This window comes from Acanthopagrus latus, chromosome 21 (genome assembly GCF_904848185.1).
Source record: "Acanthopagrus latus isolate v.2019 chromosome 21, fAcaLat1.1, whole genome shotgun sequence".
In the NCBI taxonomy this organism is placed as follows: Eukaryota; Metazoa; Chordata; class Actinopteri; order Spariformes; family Sparidae; genus Acanthopagrus; species Acanthopagrus latus.
This window is the reverse complement of record NC_051059.1, coordinates 17248556-17269305: the sequence shown is the minus strand read 5'-3', so window position 1 is coordinate 17269305 and position 20750 is coordinate 17248556. Positions and strand designations below refer to the sequence as shown.

The 20750-nt window shown below is 40.3% G+C and overlaps 1 protein-coding gene across 1 annotated transcript in view; it reads left to right on the top strand.

Annotated features, from left to right (window-relative positions):
- spidr (scaffold protein involved in DNA repair) overlaps positions 1-20750 on the top strand; it is a 32277-nt gene continuing 11527 nt past the window's right edge. Inside the window, exons 1-10 of the mRNA XM_037083795.1 lie at positions 1-234; positions 600-761; positions 857-920; positions 1604-1792; positions 2052-2191; positions 5341-5576; positions 6421-6521; positions 8943-9162; positions 13719-13923; positions 15396-15637. Coding sequence (XP_036939690.1) covers positions 220-234; positions 600-761; positions 857-920; positions 1604-1792; positions 2052-2191; positions 5341-5576; positions 6421-6521; positions 8943-9162; positions 13719-13923; positions 15396-15637 — 1574 coding nt within the window. The 5' untranslated portion in view covers positions 1-219. The remainder of the gene's footprint in view (positions 235-599; positions 762-856; positions 921-1603; positions 1793-2051; positions 2192-5340; positions 5577-6420; positions 6522-8942; positions 9163-13718; positions 13924-15395; positions 15638-20750) is intronic.

Here is a 20750-nt window from a genome sequence, read left to right as displayed (position 1 = left end):
GTCCGCGCTGTCGAGTAATCAAACACACCCCTCCTCTGGTTGAGTAACAGTCAAGTAAGTTAGCGTTAGCTTCGTCTGCAAACTGAGGAGGTAGTTAGCAACCACCGGCAAACCGCAACAGCACCAAGATGCGTGAATGAAAAAGATTTAATCAGATAACGATTTGTGGACACCCAGATAAACTACCGCAGTGGCGCAAACTTGTTTTATTTTGTCGCCATGTCTTTCGGAAAGGTAGGAAAGCTGCTGCCTTGCTAGCTAGCTAGCTAGCTAGCTAGCTAGCTAGCTAGCTAACTTGCTATACACTTTAAGCTAACTTTAAGCTACCTGTGTTGTCTGCCTCGGCCCGCCCACAGCTCAATGAGTTGAAACTGTCAACTAATTTTTTAAACTTTTTTAGATTGTCTTTACTTTCATATCTAAACACATAGCTGCTCTTTATTTAAGCTAAGTTAAAATAAGTTAAATCAAACTACTGCAGGACAGCCACAATGAGGCGCATTGTTAAATAAGAGCTGTCGAACCAGTTGTTTCATTAAGTGATGTAAAACGTGTTTGACATGGCCTCACCGTTTGTCCCCTTTGTTCATTCTGTGCAGCGTAAAAGACACTACAAGGACATAAAGTGTGTTTTCTTTCCCGATGATGTGGATAATGGTCTCCAAAAAGTGGGCAGAGAGCCAGCAGCACTTTCATCTGTGTCTTCTGCCAAGAGCTGGGAGAAGTGTGGAGACAGTTTTCTGGACAGTCCAGCGATGAAGGTTGAAAAAGACATAATCATTATAATACTTATAATATAATCCCAAACCTCAACTCTTTACACTGGTCATGGTGTTGATGCTCTTTTTTGGTGCAGAACCTGAAGTCATCTGGAAGGAAACTGTCTGCCATCAGGAAGTTGGCACAGTCCCCTGCTTTAGGTAATTCTTACTTCTTACTTCAGTCTAATTAAATTGCCTCACACATCAAGTGCCTGTGCAGTATATTTGTTGTATCACAGCTGCAATCACATTGTAGACTTTATACTCTACTCAGTTAAGATCTACATCTAAAGTTTTATTTGGATTAAATCAGTTAAACCTTTTGAACGTTTCTTCCACCAGAAAACAGTTTTAACCACTGACTTTATCCATGATCTACGCAGAATGAGAGTGGGCTATATCAGGAGGCAAAAGAACAGATCAAGTAATAGCGAAATTAATTGAATGATAAATAAAAATAAAGGAAATTGCTTTATTTGAGCTGTGAGCTCCTGTCTGACACTATTTGACATTTGGCTTGCTAAAATTCCAGGCTGCTGAATGGCTTAAATGTAAGAATATCTGTATGTAGTGTGTTTTTATATTAATTACAAATTAGTTGTATGTTAATAAAATACATTTACTTAATTTTGATGTCTCTGATAACTAAGCAAGTATTTGTAATTTGTAACATGGCACTTCTCAGTGTGTTCATGCCTATCTCTGATTGTTGGTCGATACTTTTTTAATAGGTCAAAATGGCAATTAATCGTTATCATCCCTTGCAGACAAACATGCTTGTAAGTAAGGGACTTTGTTTGATTTCAACCAACACCCACCACTATTTTGTTCTCTTAATGCAGACAGTCGAGAGGACTTGGTGAACATTGCGTGGAGCTCCAGTGGAAGTGAACAGTCTGATAATGAGACCCAGGAGCAACATCTGTCCAGAGGTGTGGTTCAGCAGCAACAACGTCCTCGGAGACCATCGAGACCCACAGCTCCCATCCAGTCTTACACAAGAGCACTGCGCATGCTCAGCACTGATAAAGGTGAATGGATGTTGTGAGCCGCTGAGTCAGGGCTGGGGAATGTGAGATTGTTGAATACACAGATTTTCCAAAATGTCAAAGTCCTGCGTTTTCTCAGTTGTTGCTGAGAAAGAGGTTTTAACCACTTGATAAGATCTGAGCACTCTCTGGCCATTGCTCAAAAAAACCCTTGTAATTAGACCTTGAAATAGATTATTTTGTGAAACATGTGTGTACTCATTGTTTTAATTTATTAAGTTTTTCCCCTCTCTTTATTTAGACGATCTTCCTGTTATTGACACAGACAGTGATCTGGATGAGTCTGAGTCTGTTGATGAGGACAGCGGGCAACAAATCTCTGACTGTGGGTCAGAGTCCTTCGATGAAAAACAGGAAGACTTGCCTCCTAAATCTACAAATGTGAGTACTTTCAATCATTAAAGCAATTCTCATTAGTGCATGAATCAGGTGCTTTAGACAGGTACAATAACTATGTTTACATGCAAAATGATTATGCATTGTTATTCCCAATATGACAGTTGATCAGATGGAGGGACACACTTACATTAACACATTATGAAAGACTTTGATGTTTGCAGGTTTTTGCATTGGCACAGATATTCTAATGTCTAATGTGTTCTAACTTTTTCTAAAAGTTGTTTGCGGGAATAAAAAGACAGAGGCTGTGTTTGTTAGTTGGAATATGCATGGATGCTTGTAACAGGACTATTAGAGGAATATTCCTTTTCATTATCCATGTATAATGAATAAAAAAAAATGGCTTAGTAGGAACATTGCCTTTTTAGTAACTGGGGCACACGCTGGAGTATTTCTGTAGGACTGTGGTTTGTGCTTTTCTCAAGGGTGTTATGTGCTTTAATGAACACTAGATGGGGCCACACGACCTTCAAAATTCTATGTAGCTGACTGAGTTCAGTGTATGTTCCTAATTTAAAAGTATCTGCTCACTTCCAGTGTATGCCCTGTTCCTAGAAGTACTACCACAAGGGTCAGTACTTTTCCTAAAGTACAGAGAGTCTCCAGATGTCTTTCTGTTGACTGCATGTGTAAAACCTGATGGCATGGACATGTATGTCACAGTGTAACATAAGATAACACTGATGATGTTGATTTTCATTTTAAGACTTTATGTTTTGTAGCTATTTTGATTTAAGTTTATTTATTGTATGCTTAAGCGATCACACAACCAGCAGGTGGAGTGTTGCAGTCAACGTGTCCTGAAAGGGCCTCACAGGCTCAAACCAACATTTCATTGTGAACCCTCTAGATTCAGGGCTATGCTCCAAAGTGTCAAAGTTCACAGGCTGAGGTAGCAATAAAACACCGACGGAGTATGGAGCTGCCAAGTAATCATTGATCCAAAGCTGATATTAACAGTTGGTACACTTTGAACATTTCCATGTTGAGAGACATTAGTTGCTCCGTCTGAAATGCTGATATGTTAAGAAATAAATAGGTTTCATTAGTGTTATTTATGTAAATCAAAACACAGTAGAGGTAAAACGCAATTTATTTATTGATTGACAGAAGACATTTATTGACCACTAAGTCATTTTTCAAGCAAACATGCAAAATGTTTGATAGTCTCAGTTTCTTAACTGTGACGATGTACTGTTTTTGTGGGTAACATTACTGTAAATTGGAAGTGTGGACTGTTTTCAAGACAATGATGTCAGCATCAATGAGTAATTGCAGTGGGTATTTTTTTTCAGCGTTCTCTGAAATTTTAGACTAAATAATCAGCAGATCAATCGAAAATGAAAATAACCGCCAAAATATGACTCAGTATATTGCATGCACTGAACACGCTTCTCTTGCTACTTCATGTGACAAATATACGTCTGTGTTATCACTGAAGTCAATCTTTTGTGTACCCTCCTATAAGTGGTGGAGACTTGGATTGACTGTTCCTTCGCTGAAGTCATTCAGACTCAGTGTTTGTCTAAGGCAGGGCTGGTGAGGAGAGAATGTATTAGGAGTGGTGAAGGTTTAGCACTTGCCATGGCAGAACACATTACAACATGCAATTGATTGCCTAGAAGTGGTCGAATTATGAAGCGATGCCTTCAGCCTGATGGCGGTTTTATGAAGATGTCCTTGAACATGCAATCAACTGAATCAGCACAGTGCTCACTAATCAAACATATTCATACTGCAAAACACAAGGTGAATTCAAGCAACCCGGGTGTCGTGATGAAGCTCCAAATTTGCAGGCTGAGTGCTGAGAGGAAGCCTGTACGCAGATTAACATCACTGCCGCAGACCCAGCTACTTCCTCTTGTCACACTTTAATTTGCTGCTATCAGCTCTCTGGGGTCAAACAAGATTTAAGATCCACTAAAAGGAGGCTTGTGGTCAGAGCCCAGCTCAAAAGACTGACTCTATAAGGGTCCCTAGTTTTCATATACGGTTGTACTGAAGTGTATGCACAGTTTGATTGTTCAGCGCTCAATGCATATTCAGTATTGGTAATAGCGTTTTGCTATTGAACATGTATTATAATAGTTCTGCTTTATATTTCTTTTTACATGTACTCAATTTTGATTCAATTAGAACAGCAAGATGTAACCTAGTTTGAATTTTTGTGCTGCCCGGAAAGCAATGCTTGCATTCAGCCAATTGTAAATCAAACTGGATCTAACAGGATACAGTGGAGACGATCCCAGTCCAAGTCAAAGTTTATTACTCCAGATAAATGTACGGCTGACTCACTTTCAGAACATCTGCCAGATTTCTGTGTTATTGTACTAGCGCTGTAAGTGGACAGGCGGAGCTGTGAGGGTCGACTCTGTGTTTCAAGGCCGAAGAGGACGGCCGCTTCCCAGATGAAGCGTGTCGCTCCCTCCCTCAAAGGGGTCAGCGACCTCCACCGCAACAGGGCTATGCTAGATCAGGGCCGTGTCAACAGAGCAGGACTATAAACATCTTTTTTACTACTGTTTGTTCAGGAAAACATGCGGGTGAATCAGGCTGCGCAGAGCTGTGTACTTACAATGCTTTCAGTGCCGGGTGAAAACATTTTTGAGCCGGAGCCAGGAACATAGTGTTCCTTATTCTCTGTAGCTGGTTAGAGTGTGACGTCTGCTGGCACTCGGCCTAGCAGGGTCAAGTTGATTCAAATAAGAGAGCTTGTTGGCTGACAGAGCCTGGTATGCTGGTCTTGTCTGCACATGACAGGAACTCAGGTTTCTTCTGGATTTTTCCATGAGAACTGATTCCCTCAGGTGTAGTGAGCGGTGAGACAGCAAAAAAGATTGTTTTGTTACCTTATCACCTGAATCAATCAGCCCATCACTGCATCAGTGTACCATATCCACCCACTTAATTATTGAGTTTGTTGATTTTTTTTTGGTATTTTATAACTTGTGATTAATTTACTGAAGGCCTTTATAAAATATCTAATACTCCCTTCACATATAGTGGAACTTTATCTGTGATGTAACATTTACACAGCTGTGTACTTACAATGCTCAAACGTGACATAATCAAAATTAGGGAAAATATCATTTTTTAAATTAATTAATCAGTGATTATCACTTAATCCACAGATGGCAGAGCTAGAGATCTCCGGCTACGTATCTGACAGTGAGAGTATTGGCCACACGATGACGTCGAGCCGGCTGGACTCTGAGAGCTGTCCTCTGCTAACTGGTGAGGGCAGCAAAAGGTCAGTCAGTGACTGGGTCAGATCTGCTCAGGCGATGCTGCAGACGCCTCAGAAATCGTTCGCCAGGCAGTCCAAGACCCCAGAAGACTCTGCCAAAAAGAGAAGGAAATTTCAAAGGTTTGAAATGCTGCTCTTGTGTTCTAAAGTCACATTAAGGGAACAGAAATTCAGCTTTTTCTCACAGCCTGAACACAGAACTGTACAAAGAAGAAACTATACTTACTAGGGTGGCAACTAATGATTGTTTTCATGGTTGACTAGTCAATACATCTGTTTTGTTTTGTTTTTTTTCTCAATTAAATGCTATGTTGTTTGGTCTATAGAATGTCAGGCAATAGTGAAAATTGTTGATGAGTGTCTCCCAAAAGCCCAACTTGACATCCTGGGATGTTGAATTGTTTTGTCAACAACCCAAAGTGATTCAGGATTTCAGGAAATATTCACATTTAAGAAGCAGGACTCAGACAATTTTTATTTTTTTATTTTTTTTATTACTAAAGTTTATTCATTATCAAGATAGCTGACTCATCAGTAATTTAATTAATTGATGCAGCTTTTGTATGTATTGTGTCGCTGACGACTGATCTTAATAAGGTCAATATTGGCCCAATACTCATCTGGTATATCTGTTGCCTCATAATAAGAGCAAACAAAGCAACAAAGCGTATTTCTTGCTGCCAGATGACACTCAAACTTTGGCGGCAATGTTTCCACGGCAGAGCTGATGATGAAAGGGACACCTGGTGTCATGATGTGGGTGCTAAATGTCATTGCCATCTCCAAGCCCACCAAATCTGACAGATGGCTATCTGTAGTCTTTGACAGCTTGTTTTGTTGCATCAGAAAATCTTTGAAATACACATTTTTGCACGTGTTTTTGTTCAAGTGTGCGTGTGCTTTGTGAATTTATCAAGTAACATCATTCATTTATCATCTGTCATCTGTGTGTGTGTTTGCACAGCGGAGGTCTCGCTGAGAGGTTGAACCGACTCCAGAGCAGACAGAGGTCAGCTGTTAGCTTCTGGAGGCACCAGTCCATCTCTGACACCTCAACGGCCACAGGTGATCCGCACAAACCCACACTATTATCCACAGTTCTTCTAATGATGTTGCTCATTCGCACTCTTAATCATCTATCACATTTAGCAATGTACTTTGATTTTGTGAGTGGGATGAAGTCAGTCTGTAAGCATGCATGATTGTACGGGGAGGCCACACTGAGGAAGTGCCGGCTGTACGTTGATCATCGTGGTTCTGAACTGTGAACTCAATATGTAGGTGACAGGAAACTGCTTGCCTAGGTTTTTTTTTTTTTCCTTTCCGTGGTGTACCAAACCACTTATGTTCTCTCGTTAAGTATCTCCTTGTAATAGGACAGTGGCTTAAAGGTGGCAGTTGATTGTGGAAAAAGAAAGCACCCACCTGATCCAACTTTGAGATCAGTCAATGGTTTGATTAGAGTGACATGTAAAGGGTTGAATTCAGGGTTAAAATGTGGAGCTGTTTCTGTTTTGAAGACACCTGCTTCCATTTATTCAACATCAGAGGGTCCTCGTCAGGTTTTTCTCAAACATTAACGCAAGTAGATTTATTCACAATTAGTCTTTTTCAGAAAAAGTTATTTGTTGTCGGGCAAATTGTGAACAAAAACACAAAAAACACTGTTACCGGACTAGATCCTAGTCTACTAGATAACTAGATGTTATATGACCCCTGTTAATCGTTGAAGTCATTTTGTGTGTTATGTAAATGTGCTCATACATGCACGTGTGACCTTGACTTGTTTCCTGACGTAATCTGACTTATCAGATCGTTTTAGGTCAGGAGGAGGAATTGAGGGCAATCTGAGTTCTGGCTCGCTGCCGGTGGTTATTCTGATGATCTTGTAATCTGAGATGTGAATCCACAAATGATGGAACTAGCAGAAAAAAGTAACTCATTAAAATATTTAGAACAAACACTAACTGGCTGTGTACACAGTCTACAGTTTTCTATATATTAAGTTGTCAGTGTGCAGCAGGGTTCAGTGCATATCTTGCACGTGCCCTGTGTGTGTGTGTGTGTGTGTGTGTGTGTGTGTGTGTGTGTGCATATGCAAGGCCGCACCCTGTTCTTATTCCCACATTCCTTGCACGTGAATGAGAGAATTTGTGAGACAGCACATCATTAAAACTGCTTTATTCATTTTCCGTTGGCTATTGAATTTTTTAAAATTCTGCTTTGACTGTTCATGGCTCTGAAAGACCCAGCCCAGGACCATTATCATCGGGGGAGGAAACCGTTCACCTGTCCCCTGGTCATAAGATGCCTTATCTGTAGTGTTTTATCCGTTTTGAAATGGTAGGCAGTTGGAGGAGATGAAGAAGGAGTGAGACAGTGCCAGTACAACCCGTAACTGGATTGCCATAGTTAATAAAAGGTATTTAGAGAGTCCAGTCTGCAGTCTAGTTCAGACGCTCAATTGAGAGTTGTAGGCGATCACTCAGCTTAGAAAGTTTTTCTGTGGCTCCCTGATAGCTGACCTGATTCTGCATGTATCATATCGATAGTGGCTGAGTCCTCCACAGCAGCCGAGGTTTGAAACCAGACTGTGGCCCTTTGCTGCATGTCTTCCCCTCTCTCCCCCATCTCCTGTCTGACTTTCCGAGCTGACCTATCAAAGAAATAAGGCTAAAAATCCCTCAAATAATCTTAAACAAAAACCTCCATAATTTAGAGCCAGCTCTATAGTATATACTTTTAAAATTAAGTCTAAACTTCTATATCAATCAATGTTTTTTTTTTAATAATGATGAAATGATGTGACAAAATTAAAATGTATTATGTAGTCCAACCAGTGTGAAAAGTAAGCCTGCATCCCTACTTAACACTCATGTTTGGACAAATGCATGCTCTCTAGCGATCCCTTTGATATGATTTACTATTATCATATTAAAATCCTCCCTCCAGCCACTTTCAGGCATCGTTAACCACACATACACTGAGCACACTGCACTGACTGTGTGCCCTCATTCTGCATTTTTCACAATGCAATGCAATCAACTTTACACAAAGAATCCACATGCAGCCACGTTGCTCTCTTATCTCAGTGTGATTTATAGCTTTGGGGCATTGTCTTGATTTGCTCTCCATAATCATCTCTTGACTTTAGTGTTCAGGCCAAAAGCACAGTCAGTGCTGTGGTAAAATTCCAAACATTTGCACACTCACCCAGTGGGATTGACTGTGTTTCATGTCCAACTCAGCCTGAGTCAGGAACAGCTTTTACAGTTATGCAGTGCGAATTGTTCTGATGCTACAAGTGAATTACTCTCATAACACATAATGAGTCCCAAAGAAAGCGAGAGTCCATGAGAGCGTGTGTGCTCTGTGTGCATAGACACAGAGGCACGCACACAAAAAAAGACAGACACACGCACGCACGCATGCACGCACACACACACACACACTCAACATCTGTGTTGTTGTTGCTGTACTCCCCAGTGGACAGGCCTGGCGTACTGGTGCTGGAGGTGCTGGAGGTTCAGGAGGAGTGCAGCATGCAACTGGCGCTCTGCGAGCACCAACGGCCCCCTGGAGAGGGTCACCAGCACGAGAGTCCTGTCTCTGAGGGGAGAGCTCACATGCTGGCGTTATTCAACAGAGAGACTGCAGCCCAGCTGCTCCCTGCACCCAGGGATATCATCCACATATACCCACCATGGTGAGAGGATGCAATACATGACGCACAATAAAGTCCCCATCTGAATATTGTTACTTCACCATGACGTCTGACCTCCACTGTGCAGAGTAATGAATTTGCGGAGTCTGACACTAGGAGACTGGTTTCATTTTCATCTGCTAAAGAAGGAAAGTTTTTTTGTATGCAGATCTTGAAGTTTAATACGTGAACATGAGAGCATATTTCTGTGACTTCACAACTAGTTTGGAAGCCAGTCCCGCTCCAGTATACAGCTTACACAGGTGTGATGTAGAAGCTTGAATTCTTCAGTGCAAATACATGAAATAGACTTTATAAAGTGATTTAACAGATTTGACATTATGGCAAATACATCTAGTATTGTGTTGTGGAGATAAAAGTTGACAACAGAAGTTGCCCCCTGCCTATCCTGTGTCATAATACCACTCCGAGCTCCCTGTCTGGGCTGCTAGCACCATGGCTAATTTAGCTAAAGGCACCTACAGTGAGCACCCATTAATTCTAGTGATTTGCTGCCGCTTCACTTATCAATGAATTGTTTCAGGTGTAATAAGCACAAAAAGTTTTACTTTACAACACTTCTGGAGCTATCTCTAAATGCACTGACAGCTGGTAGAGTTGCACATCTCTGCAAAAGACAAATGTTGTACTAATCAGTGAAATATTTTCTTGAATTTCCCTGCAATTTATAGCCGACTTGTGTCATGGCAGGTGATCAAAAAACCTACCAAAAGTAAAATGGACGGTTAACAGACAGTTACACTATACAACACTGACTGCAGAACAAAGAGTAACAGGATCTCACAAAGTAATGCTGAGGAGGCAGAATACTACACGTGAAGATAATTTATGATTAAATACAATACTTTTACTATAAAATGTTCTCTTCTAAGCTCATAGTAACCAGCAAAGACTCAGATGTGAAGAAAAGTCCCTCTCATGCAGGGGCAGAGAGGATAAGAAGAGGTGGGGGCGTGTGTTTTTCGGGATTGTTTTGGAGCTGGAGCGAGGCAGCAGTTGACTCCAGCTGTTGGGAGTTTGGGTCGAGTGTGCTCTGGAATATCCAAGCTGGCGGAAGCGCAGGGGCCTCCTCAGCGTTCTGACGTCACGAACAGCTCCAGGGAATGCTTCACATTCCTCTTCCTGGCAGTGGTTAGGTCATTTCCAGCAAGCCGGGGGAAAAAACACAGTAGGATTATTTTCTGGAGCATTTGGGAGCAGAGAGTGGAAGGAGCCAAAGGACTGAGATTGAAAACACATGGCGGTTTGAGTATCTCTGGCTTTAGCACCTCTCCTTCCCCTGATTTCTATTCCTGAAATCACAAGATAGAGTAGAGCTCCCCACCACCACCAAACACACCCATTTACTCTTTCAAAGAATTGTTTTTTCATCCTTAAAACCTCTTTTGTTTGTGTTTATTACTTTCAGCAGCTTCAGCATTTGGTCTATATTCTACAATTAACCAGTATGATAACTCAATAAACATCCCTAAAACAGTCAAAGCTGATGTCTCATATTATATAAGAAATATTCATTCATCCAACTCTACCGCCCAAAGGATAGGCCATAGTGGAAAAACACGGAATTTAGGGCACTTGTCAGACAATTTCCGGTGTGACACTCCAGGAGTTAGCCTCCCCCGCGATTCCTGCAGTGAGTAGGTTGGCTCCTCCCTCCCCGCACCTCCCACGCCTGAGCGGAAATACCTGCAGTTATGATTCACTAAGGGGCTGTGACGCGAGCAGCCGGGGCCACTCCTTAACCTGGCTACCTGTACGATGATGACAGCTGCCCACTCACCTGTTCACAATGGGGCCACGCTTCCTGTTTGGCTCACGTACAAGTTCTCATGAACAGAACGTTCTGCCCCACTAACATAACAGTAATGCTTTCTCTGATTGCTAATCTCTGATCAGATGTTTGGACTGATTACACATGCTATGAGCAACTGTGCTGAAGGAAGTACTGTTTGAATAAGTAAGCAGCAATATTACACCAAACTTTGAGTAAAATTCTTGAGCTCAGATGTTTTACTTTTGTAAAAGTGTGAGCAACAAAAAGTATATATATATATATATACACACACAAATAAAAGTAAACAGTGCAGAGTACAGATTTTGCCTCAGTAGTATATTCAGAGTCAGAATATATTTGTGTCAGAACAGCATAATGAAGCAAGACTGCAGTAGAAAATAAAAATAAAATGAGATTGTTGAAGAATAGAGAATAGTTGGTATATTGTGTTGTACGTATATTAGTATAATAATGTAATATTAGTCATAAAAATCGATGCCTCAGCATGCAACCCTGTTGGTTGAAGAGTAGCGTGTTGTCGATGATTCATTTTGTTTATTTTAGTTTAATTTATATCATAGCATCATGTGTTTTAAATGTAATATTGATCTGCAACTAATAACTAAATCTATACTGCCACGCAACTATATTTTCAGATAAATGTGGACCATATTAGGATTAAGTGTCATGAAATGGAAATACTTGAATAAACCTCAGAATCTAAAACTTGTAATGCATAGAACACTACTTAGATGGCCTTAAAGTGGAAACAGATGACCCTCCCCCATTTCATTATTCCTTTCCTTTTTTTTTATTCTTTTTTTTTTTTTCAGAGTTTGTTACAACAATATGGGCAGTATCATGTCTTTTGCCATCCACAGATATTTACAAGATATAGGAGCTTTGTAACGTGACAAAACGTGAGTTTTTTAACTTGTTAGGTCTATAATGGAGACGTGAAAATTGAGCAAAAATGGTGCTGGATCACCAGTTAACTGTAATTTTCCCTGGATATTTTGTCCCTGGTGTCAGACAAGATGGCATAGTGAACTAGAGGTTTATCAGTAAAAATGCTGATAACAACAAGATAATGCAACTTTCAAGTCTAAATTGTAAAATAACAATTTTGTAGTATTTGAAATGTTGAAAATGATGAAGCAAATTTATTAGAAAATATCATTTATGAATTGGCAGGAAGATTTTAACGCTTTTCAGAGTGTAACCAGCTAATGTACGGCATGTCTACTTGATAGATGACTGAGATCACTGACTGGCATGGTGCTAGTGGATTAATATTCAGTTGATTGACTCATGGATGATTCATATAAGTGTCTGAACCACCATGATAAGGCAAACAGTACACTGCCAGGAACTGTATGTACTGTAAAATACAATTGAGGACAGGAGCCTCACAATAAAAACTGCGGCTGTAAAGATTAAAATCAATTCATTTAGACAGTCTCAGGTGTTGATTTCACCTAACTGTGTTAGTGTTATAGATGTCTGTGTAATTATGTCGGGACCTCTTTCTACTTTGTTTGCTGTTAATTTTGAATATCAAATTATCTGTCTTTTAGATGTATAATAATGTCTGTAGTTAATTATTATTAATAACGCACCAGTACGTATGATATCACAAAGTGACATTAGACTGCGTTTACATATACCTAAAACTGATATCTGCATGTATAAAATAATTTGGTCCCTGAATAAAGATCTCTCCCCTTTTTGTTTTTACTACATGTCTAAACAAATAGCTCACTCCACTTTATCTGTGTGTTTGATTTCTTTGGTTCAACTCTCATCACAGGCCTGAGACGAGCTGTGACATGTACTGAAGTTCCAGTCACAAAGTGTACTTGGCTCTGAGTCGATGATAAGCCATCACCACTATTATTATCTGTGTCACATTAATTAAGTCGTAACTCAGACGTAACACAAACAACATGCCATATCATTATTTGGCTTTTTATTTAACCTATTTTCTTCACAGGCTTGGTCCCATTCTGGTTCATGTGTCAGTAGATGAGCTGAAGCACACGACCTGAAATGTTTTTCTTAAGATCATATAGAGAAGTACCATCTCCGACTTGGCACACACTGATGGAGGCAAAATTGAAACCGGTTTAAAATTAAATTCCAACACAGGAGCACTTCAGGTCACACATATACAGTCTTTTCATTTGATTTGGTGTAGCTCACCAACGAGCTCTCTCACCGGTCTGTTTGATTGTGACGAGCGATGAAGTACTTTTTTCCACAGATGATGTCACGTTTGGAAAGCGTTTTAATCAAGCTGTGCAGCCCTGCGAGGTGTAGCCTTTTAAGAACCTCAGTTACATGGAAAATGCATCTTTTACCTCAGTTACAGAGGACAAATGCTTCCAGTGTGTATTTATACTTTCAGGAGTTTAACTTATTTGAACTTGTACTCTGTGCAGGGTGCTACGTGCTGAACAGACCTGCGGAGGTGGTTGTTACCTTATCTGACATGACATTCAGTCTTGAGCTCTCGCCCCCCTACGTTTGTGCAATAATGTATAACATTTAATGTGCTGTAAAACCTGAGTTTTTGCGTCTGTTATCTACACAATCACAAGCATTGCCCAACACCCTAAAGTGTGTTTAATTTCAGCTCCTAAATTCATTTTTTTGTGCCTTTCATCGAGGACGACAGCACAATCCAAGTGTATATAATGCAACTGAATCACTGAAACAACACTGTTCCCTGAATCTAAAACAAAGTAACTTTATATCTTTGCAGGCAAAGTCTGTCCATCGAGGGGTTCAGCTGTGATATTATTCTGAACACACACTTCAGCCAGAAAGTCTTCTCTGCTTCAAAGCTAGCGAACATGTCCTCTCCCAGAGTCCTGTTCTCAGCAGAGAGGTGCATTCCGTATTCTCTGTGTCTGACATTTGGACTGGAGGACGTAAGCAGGACCACAGAAGAGAACAATGTCAAACAGGTGTGTATGCTTTGATTTCATGAGAAACAAGTGCATTACAAATGTATTGTTTTTCACGCTGTTGTTATTGTATATCATAGATCATATAGGGCATTAAACAAACTTTGTTCAAACCCTCGCTCACTTTCTGTGCATGCTCAGTTACTGAAAAATGTCATTAGTCCACTAGATGAGCATATAAACAGAGCTTGTGGTGGTCGTTACAATATCTTGTATGAAGGACAGTATTAGCCATAAGGTCGATGGTCTCCTCAGGTTTAGTTGTTTATGTGCAAAAGATAAAACAAAAGTTCAATAACACAAATTGAGAGACTTGTGTCAATATTCATAGAATACTTTAGTCCTCTTATTTTATTTTGAATTCATATTAAAACACAGGTGCAAGTGTGGAACATCAGTTTCACTTCTCATTGTTTTTTGTACAAAGAATAATAAATAGTCTCGTTGGGGCGCTCAACCCACATCAGTCAGCCACAGGTGCTTTCACCCTGTACACTGAGAATATCATGAGGGGTTGGCTCACATGCATGTCTGATTTCCCCTGAATCTCAGTTGCCATGAGAAAATACTAATAAATTAACCAATAAATTACCTCTGGTAATGTCTGAGAAACAACACACCCTCTTTTGAAAGGAGTGAATGATGTAAAAAAAAACTTCTGGGAATGACTGCTCATACCCAAGATTTGTACTGTCAAACAACATGCAAATACTGTGTGAGGGTGAAAACAGTAAGTGAAATAAGAACTGTGTTTTGTATGTTGCACAATTGTGGCTATTGACTCAAACGAATTGTGAGGAAAGGAAGAAAACCAACTATGTCATATTATTTTGCACTGCAACTAACAATTATTGTCATTATCGATATTGATTATTTTATCTTTAAGTAACTTAATCATTCGTTTCAAACAACTAGCAGTCCAAGAAAGTCTTAAATGATATCAAACTCAATAAAACACCAGTAAATTAATCATACTTGAGAGGATGAAGCAAGCATTGTTGAAAAGAGACATATTATGCTCATTTTCAGGTTCATAATTTTGTCTTGGTTTACTACTAGAATAGGTTTACGTGCTTAAATGCTCCAAAACAAAACAAAACAAAAAACTAGTTTTAGCTCCTGTCTCTTTAAGATCCCCCTTTCTAAATACCCACTATTCTCTGATTGGTCAGCACACACACGCCTGACCCAGCACTAGTAGCAACAACAGAACGTGGTGTGATGTGGCTGGACTCAGCATGATGTGGCGATGTAGTGTGATGTCAAAAGTTTATAAAACGATAAAGGAAAGGGAAAGAGGATAACAGGTCTCCTTAAAAAAAAAACTGACAAATAGCTTAATAAAATCACTTGAATGAAATGAAATCAAATGAATATGCTGATAAGCTAGTTGATTAATGGACTAAATGTTGAATGTGAAATAAAAAATCAAAAACTGTGTACTTTTGTTTTCCTCTCTTTTCCCATTTCAGGTTGCCCTCAATGCTATGTGCAGTTACGGAGGTTCGGGAGGTTTGACGAGACACTGCCTTTCCCTCCTGGAAGCTATCGAGAGCCTGGGCCAGGCTGGCTCTGTGGAGCAGGACGTGGAGGTGGTGGTTCAGAGAGTTTACTCCATCCCGGTGCCTGACTGCTCTCCAATGACCATCCTTAAACCCAGAGTTCCCTCCAGGTCTTCCACAACTCCTCCTTCGGCAGAAAAGGGCAAAACCAGGTACTATTAGACTGGCTTATAATGAGCCACCCAGTGCAACATTTGTTTTTTATCACTTGATGTCAAAATACAATGAATCACATTTGAGCTGCTGTGAGTGTTTCTCTCCCACAACATGAATTATTCTTTTTTGGGAAAAAAAATCATGCACGCTGGTCTTCTTGGTCTCAGACCTTGCATGCTTCTCCTTGGTGGCACAATGTGAGTCTCAGTGGTGGAGCTATTGTTCACAGCGCAGCAAGCCCCCACAAAGTGCTCACGCTGTCTCCAGCCATATGGCATTGTTTGACAAAGGACACAAACATTTCTAATTGAATCCAGCCGCTCAGTGAGCGATTCAGGCCAATTCTCAGGGAAGACAACACAATGTTTTCGGTTTTTCGTGCACCAGCAAGCCAGAGTTGAATCGATGCCCACTTGTTCACCACTGGGTGGAACAGGTTTGCAACAGCTTCTATTACCTTAATGCTCAAAAGTAAACCGCAAGTATATACAGCACTGTTTTATGTGGGTGTTGAAATGTCAGCATGTCTTATTCTCAGCATTTAAAAACTGCAATTGTGTGGAATCAGGTCACATTTGTTGCAGCTTTGGTTACTTTATCATAAAGTGAACCCAAAACATTGTATTAATATTTATTATAAAACAATTACATTTATTAGAGCTGAAGTTAGTCAGTGATTAGTAGACCTTCTTCTTCATACATGATAGTAAACTCGACTGTTGGTCGACTAAACAGGACATTTTAAGATGTCATCTTGTGCTTTAGGAACCATTAACAAGAAAATAAAATACTGGCATGTCATAGCTTTATAGATTGTTATGTGAACAGTGTTGGCGTGTTTGTCTATTATTTGTCAAGTGTAGTCATTCAATTCAGTATTGATTTGAGTCACTGGGTAGCTGGAAGCTATTGAAAGAACTGCAGTTATTTTCTTTTCAAGTATGTATGTTAAACAAGTGAATTACATATTAGCAACCAAAGTAGGTGAGCTACATGAGACCAGTTTAGTGGGGTTAAAGCAGAGCTCTGGGTTAAAATAAAGACCTTTTTACACTCCTGTAGGCTTAAAAAATACAAGCCAATCACATTACAGGATGATGGGACTAGGCAACATTTTCTTGTGGTGAAAATGTGTCAAGTTGTGGACTGTGATGCCAAAATAATGTGCTAAAAGACACTAATAAGTGCAGCAGAGCTGAGGGGGAACTGCAGAGTGGAGTGATATTACTCTGCAGGGTTGGCACTGTTCAGGGTAAATGCTGGTATGACTGTGTTGTGAATGAATGGAGTGACATTTCAGGGACCAGTGCCTGAAGGGTTATGTCCATCTCATTAAGGAAACTGTCTCATGGAGCAAGCGATACAATCGTAAGACTATGCTAATGTAATTGAGTCTTCGACTTTTTAATGGCCACGTATAACCAATACTTGTTTGTTGAATATTAAATACATCACAGGAGCAACAAACACAGCTCCTCCCCTGCCACTGTACATACATACATACATTAAAGCTGTGGTAAATGATCGTTTTGACATGGAGAGGCGGGAGGGGATTGCTGACTGCCAAACAAACAGGAAGTTAGCTGAAACGATGACAGCGCCTACAGCAGCTTTTAGCCTTGTCCCGTCCTCCTCTTCTGTTGAGTTTTATGGTGGTTGGCATCCGCAAGTGTCACATTAACGTCACGTGTTGGGCTGTCCCTAGTTCCATTTATTCTGGCATTGCTGTAGCATGTGTGAAACAGCGAAAAGGACTAGCTGTGCCAGAAAGATTATCCCAGTAATTTAGCGAGAACTATGTGTGAAAGAGGCTTATGAGTGATCTATTTCAAGTCATTGTTTTTCCCTTTTGTTGATACAAGAATATTGATTGGTGCTGCTTTAGAGTTGTCCAACCATTAGTCTTATCTCGATAAAAATAATGATGAAACAAGAGCATATTTTGATCCATTGAGGTGTAGTCTGAGTCATATCAATAGCAAACTGTTGTTAAAAGACTTGCGGTGTGAGCTGTTCAGAGTTTCCTGTGTCATTGAAACATCTCAAAAGTTTACTCGAGTGGTCTTGTGAAAGTTAATGAATCAGTGAATGTTCTACTTGAAGCAAATCCAGCAAGCCTGACCTTTAGTTGCCTGGCCCTCCCCGGGGCTTGTTGTTTTTGTCCTTTGCTGACTAATAAAAGAAAAGGATTGGTTTCTCTGAGCACAGCGGTCCGAGGGGCCGCTCTTTGGTGAAGGGAGGAGAGCCCCGGTCAGCTGACAAGCTAACTGACTAAACGAGCAGCATCGAGTGTAATATGACACTTGGTCCTGCCATGCTGCCTCTCCGGCTGGTAAACAAACGCCGCCCTCTGACCGGAAACACTCCTGCCCTTCCCTCCGGTCCTCTAGAACTCAACCAGATTCAACAGGCTGGGCTGGTAGTGAAACGATGGAGGTGGAGTGGAGGTTAGGAGGTTATCACTGGGACTTAAGTTCAGAATATCTGGGTGACCCTGACCACTTGTTGAGAGACTTTGAACATTGTCTGGAAATATTTATTTTTAGTCTAAATCCTAAATTTGAAGGATTTGTCTAGAATATAATAAGATACAAAAGTGCCCAACACTTTTGACACTTCTCAGCCTTTTTATGAGAGGTTGTTGCTACTCAGGAATGACAACTTATCGCACCATGTGTCTCTTATAGTACTTTTCCAGGATGCATGCCTGCCCTGTGGAGAAGAGGGTAGTTTACTTGGCAGCTCACTGGCCCCATTCTTAATAAAGACAAGGACAGTTTGTACCTCTCATGTTGTGTCCCCAGCCTCTATGACTCACTCCACTGGTCAGCATGCTTATTTGATCCTTTTGTTGTTTTGCCTCTGCGTTGACACACACACACACACACCCACGGGAGAGAGGCCAGTATGATATTTACGCCTGAAGAAGATGTTAAGTTCCCGTAAATTTGGAATAGAATAAACAAGAAGATTAACTGTTTGCAGGAAGTGAGGAGAGGCTAGTTGTTTTTTTTTTCCTTTCCCTCAGTGGAGAGGGAACACAATGTGCTGCGAGGATCCAGTTACAACCATGTTTATCACTCTGCCTGCACTGATTGGTGGACAACACATAGGAAGGAATCCCGCCTGTCCACCCCCCACCAATGAGGCCTCTCTGCTGTATTCTTAATGTGTGGGTCACTTACTTAGTGTGTTGCCAAGTAATGTGCATGTGCGTGGGCTAGCATGCGCACGCAGTGTGACTATGAGTGTGTGTGTGTGTGTGTGGAGCAGCTTGTGTGTTTGCACAGACTCAGTGGATCGTAGTTCCTGGAAGAAAACCTGAGTTGCTGAGAATTCTGTGATGGCTCACAATAACAAATTCCTGAAAGCAGCCTGTGACTGAAAGCGGCCAATGGCTGGGGTTTTATGGGAGTAAGGGGTCGCTGTTTGAGGAAGTGGGGCTCTGAATGGCTGAAAAGAGGAACCAAGCAGGGGGAGCTGGTTGTTTATGTCAAGCTGGTACCACAAAGTGTCTCATCACCCTTTTCTTCTCTGTCTGTCAAGTGGCATATATCACATTTCATTCCAAGTTTTATCAAGTTCAGACAAGCTCCATTAAAAGTGGAAGTGTATATTTATCCCCATCGAATATGAGTCTTGCCGCTGTTTATTGGAGGCAAATATTGGTTTATTAGTTTAACACTGTACATTAAAATGTGAGAATATTTGTTACAGAATTTATTCTTTACTGTATATAATAAATAGATAAATAATGTAAATACTCACTAGAGCACCAAATGTATATTAATCTGCACCTATTTCCCCTGTTTGCTCCTGAGGAAGCCAGGTGTAATCTGATAACTTGCCTCCAATGATGTCACTCAGTGGATAAGTTCCATTGTGGGTAATGTTGGCGCCATGTTTCTAAAAGCAATCAGCACACCTAGCATTGCACTATAGTACTGTTGGAATCATTAAAGTCAGTTTAAAATACAACTATTATTTTTATGCCACATATCTTTCTTACTTTTTCAAAACCTGGCGCTTAAATTATCCACCATGCAGTTTAGCTACTGAGTGACATCACTGGAGGCAGGTTATCAGATTACGTGTACAGAGGGTTTTGCTCAACCATTTCAAATATGCAGTAGTTGTCCCCAAGACCTGTGAACACACTTTAATTTGTCAAATATTTGAAGTTACCGTCAAACCATTTCCGGTGGTTGTACCCAGGGTGAGCATTTGCATTAATCATGATCTTGACAGACTGTAGTGTCTAAAAAAACAAAAAAAAACAAAAAACAAACACATTATATATTAATAGCTTCTTGTTGGCTTGAAAGGATTAGTTGAGAATTTGGTCAATCATCTGAAGTTTACAACAATTTTGACATTCAATTATTTGTTAATCATTTGTCAAACACAAAAAAGGCTAATAGGGTTATAGTACTTAAATGTGTAAATTAGCTGCTCTTCTCTGTGTAACATCAATCTAAATGTAATGTCTGTGGGTTTTGGACTGTCAGTAGATAAACATTTTCCTCCTGTTTTGATGTTATACAGACTAAACATTGCATCTAAAATAACTTTTGAGCCCCACTGGTTGCAAGTATTTGTGTTTTTCTGCAACAGGGTTCATCGTAGGACAGAAGCCTGTTACTTTGGTTTGTGTGTGGGAAGGAAGTGGAAGTGTTCTGTCAAGTAAGACAAGAAAACACCCCATGGAAAATATAATTTCTTATTAAGTGTTCAGTGTGACCTTGCTCTGATCAATAAATAGCTTTGTCCTGAGGTGTGTTCCTGTTGCAGTCTGAACTGTGTGTTTGTAACCAAAAACACAACTTTTCTGTTCATAACCACAGTTTATAACCATAAACACAAAGACCATAGAAAACATTTGTCTCACCTCTGTATGTTCTACATTCCTTGTTTTTTTTAACAAGATGTAGTTTAGGTCTGATTTTGGATTCCGAATAAAGCAAACAACCGAGAATAATCTTGGTTGAAAAGTTGGCCTTCGCCACCAAAAGTCATGTCAGGAATGTTATTTAGATATCTATTCCCAGGTCTCTCAGAACAAACACAGACCGACCCCATGTTTACCAACAGAGGACATTTATAGGCCCA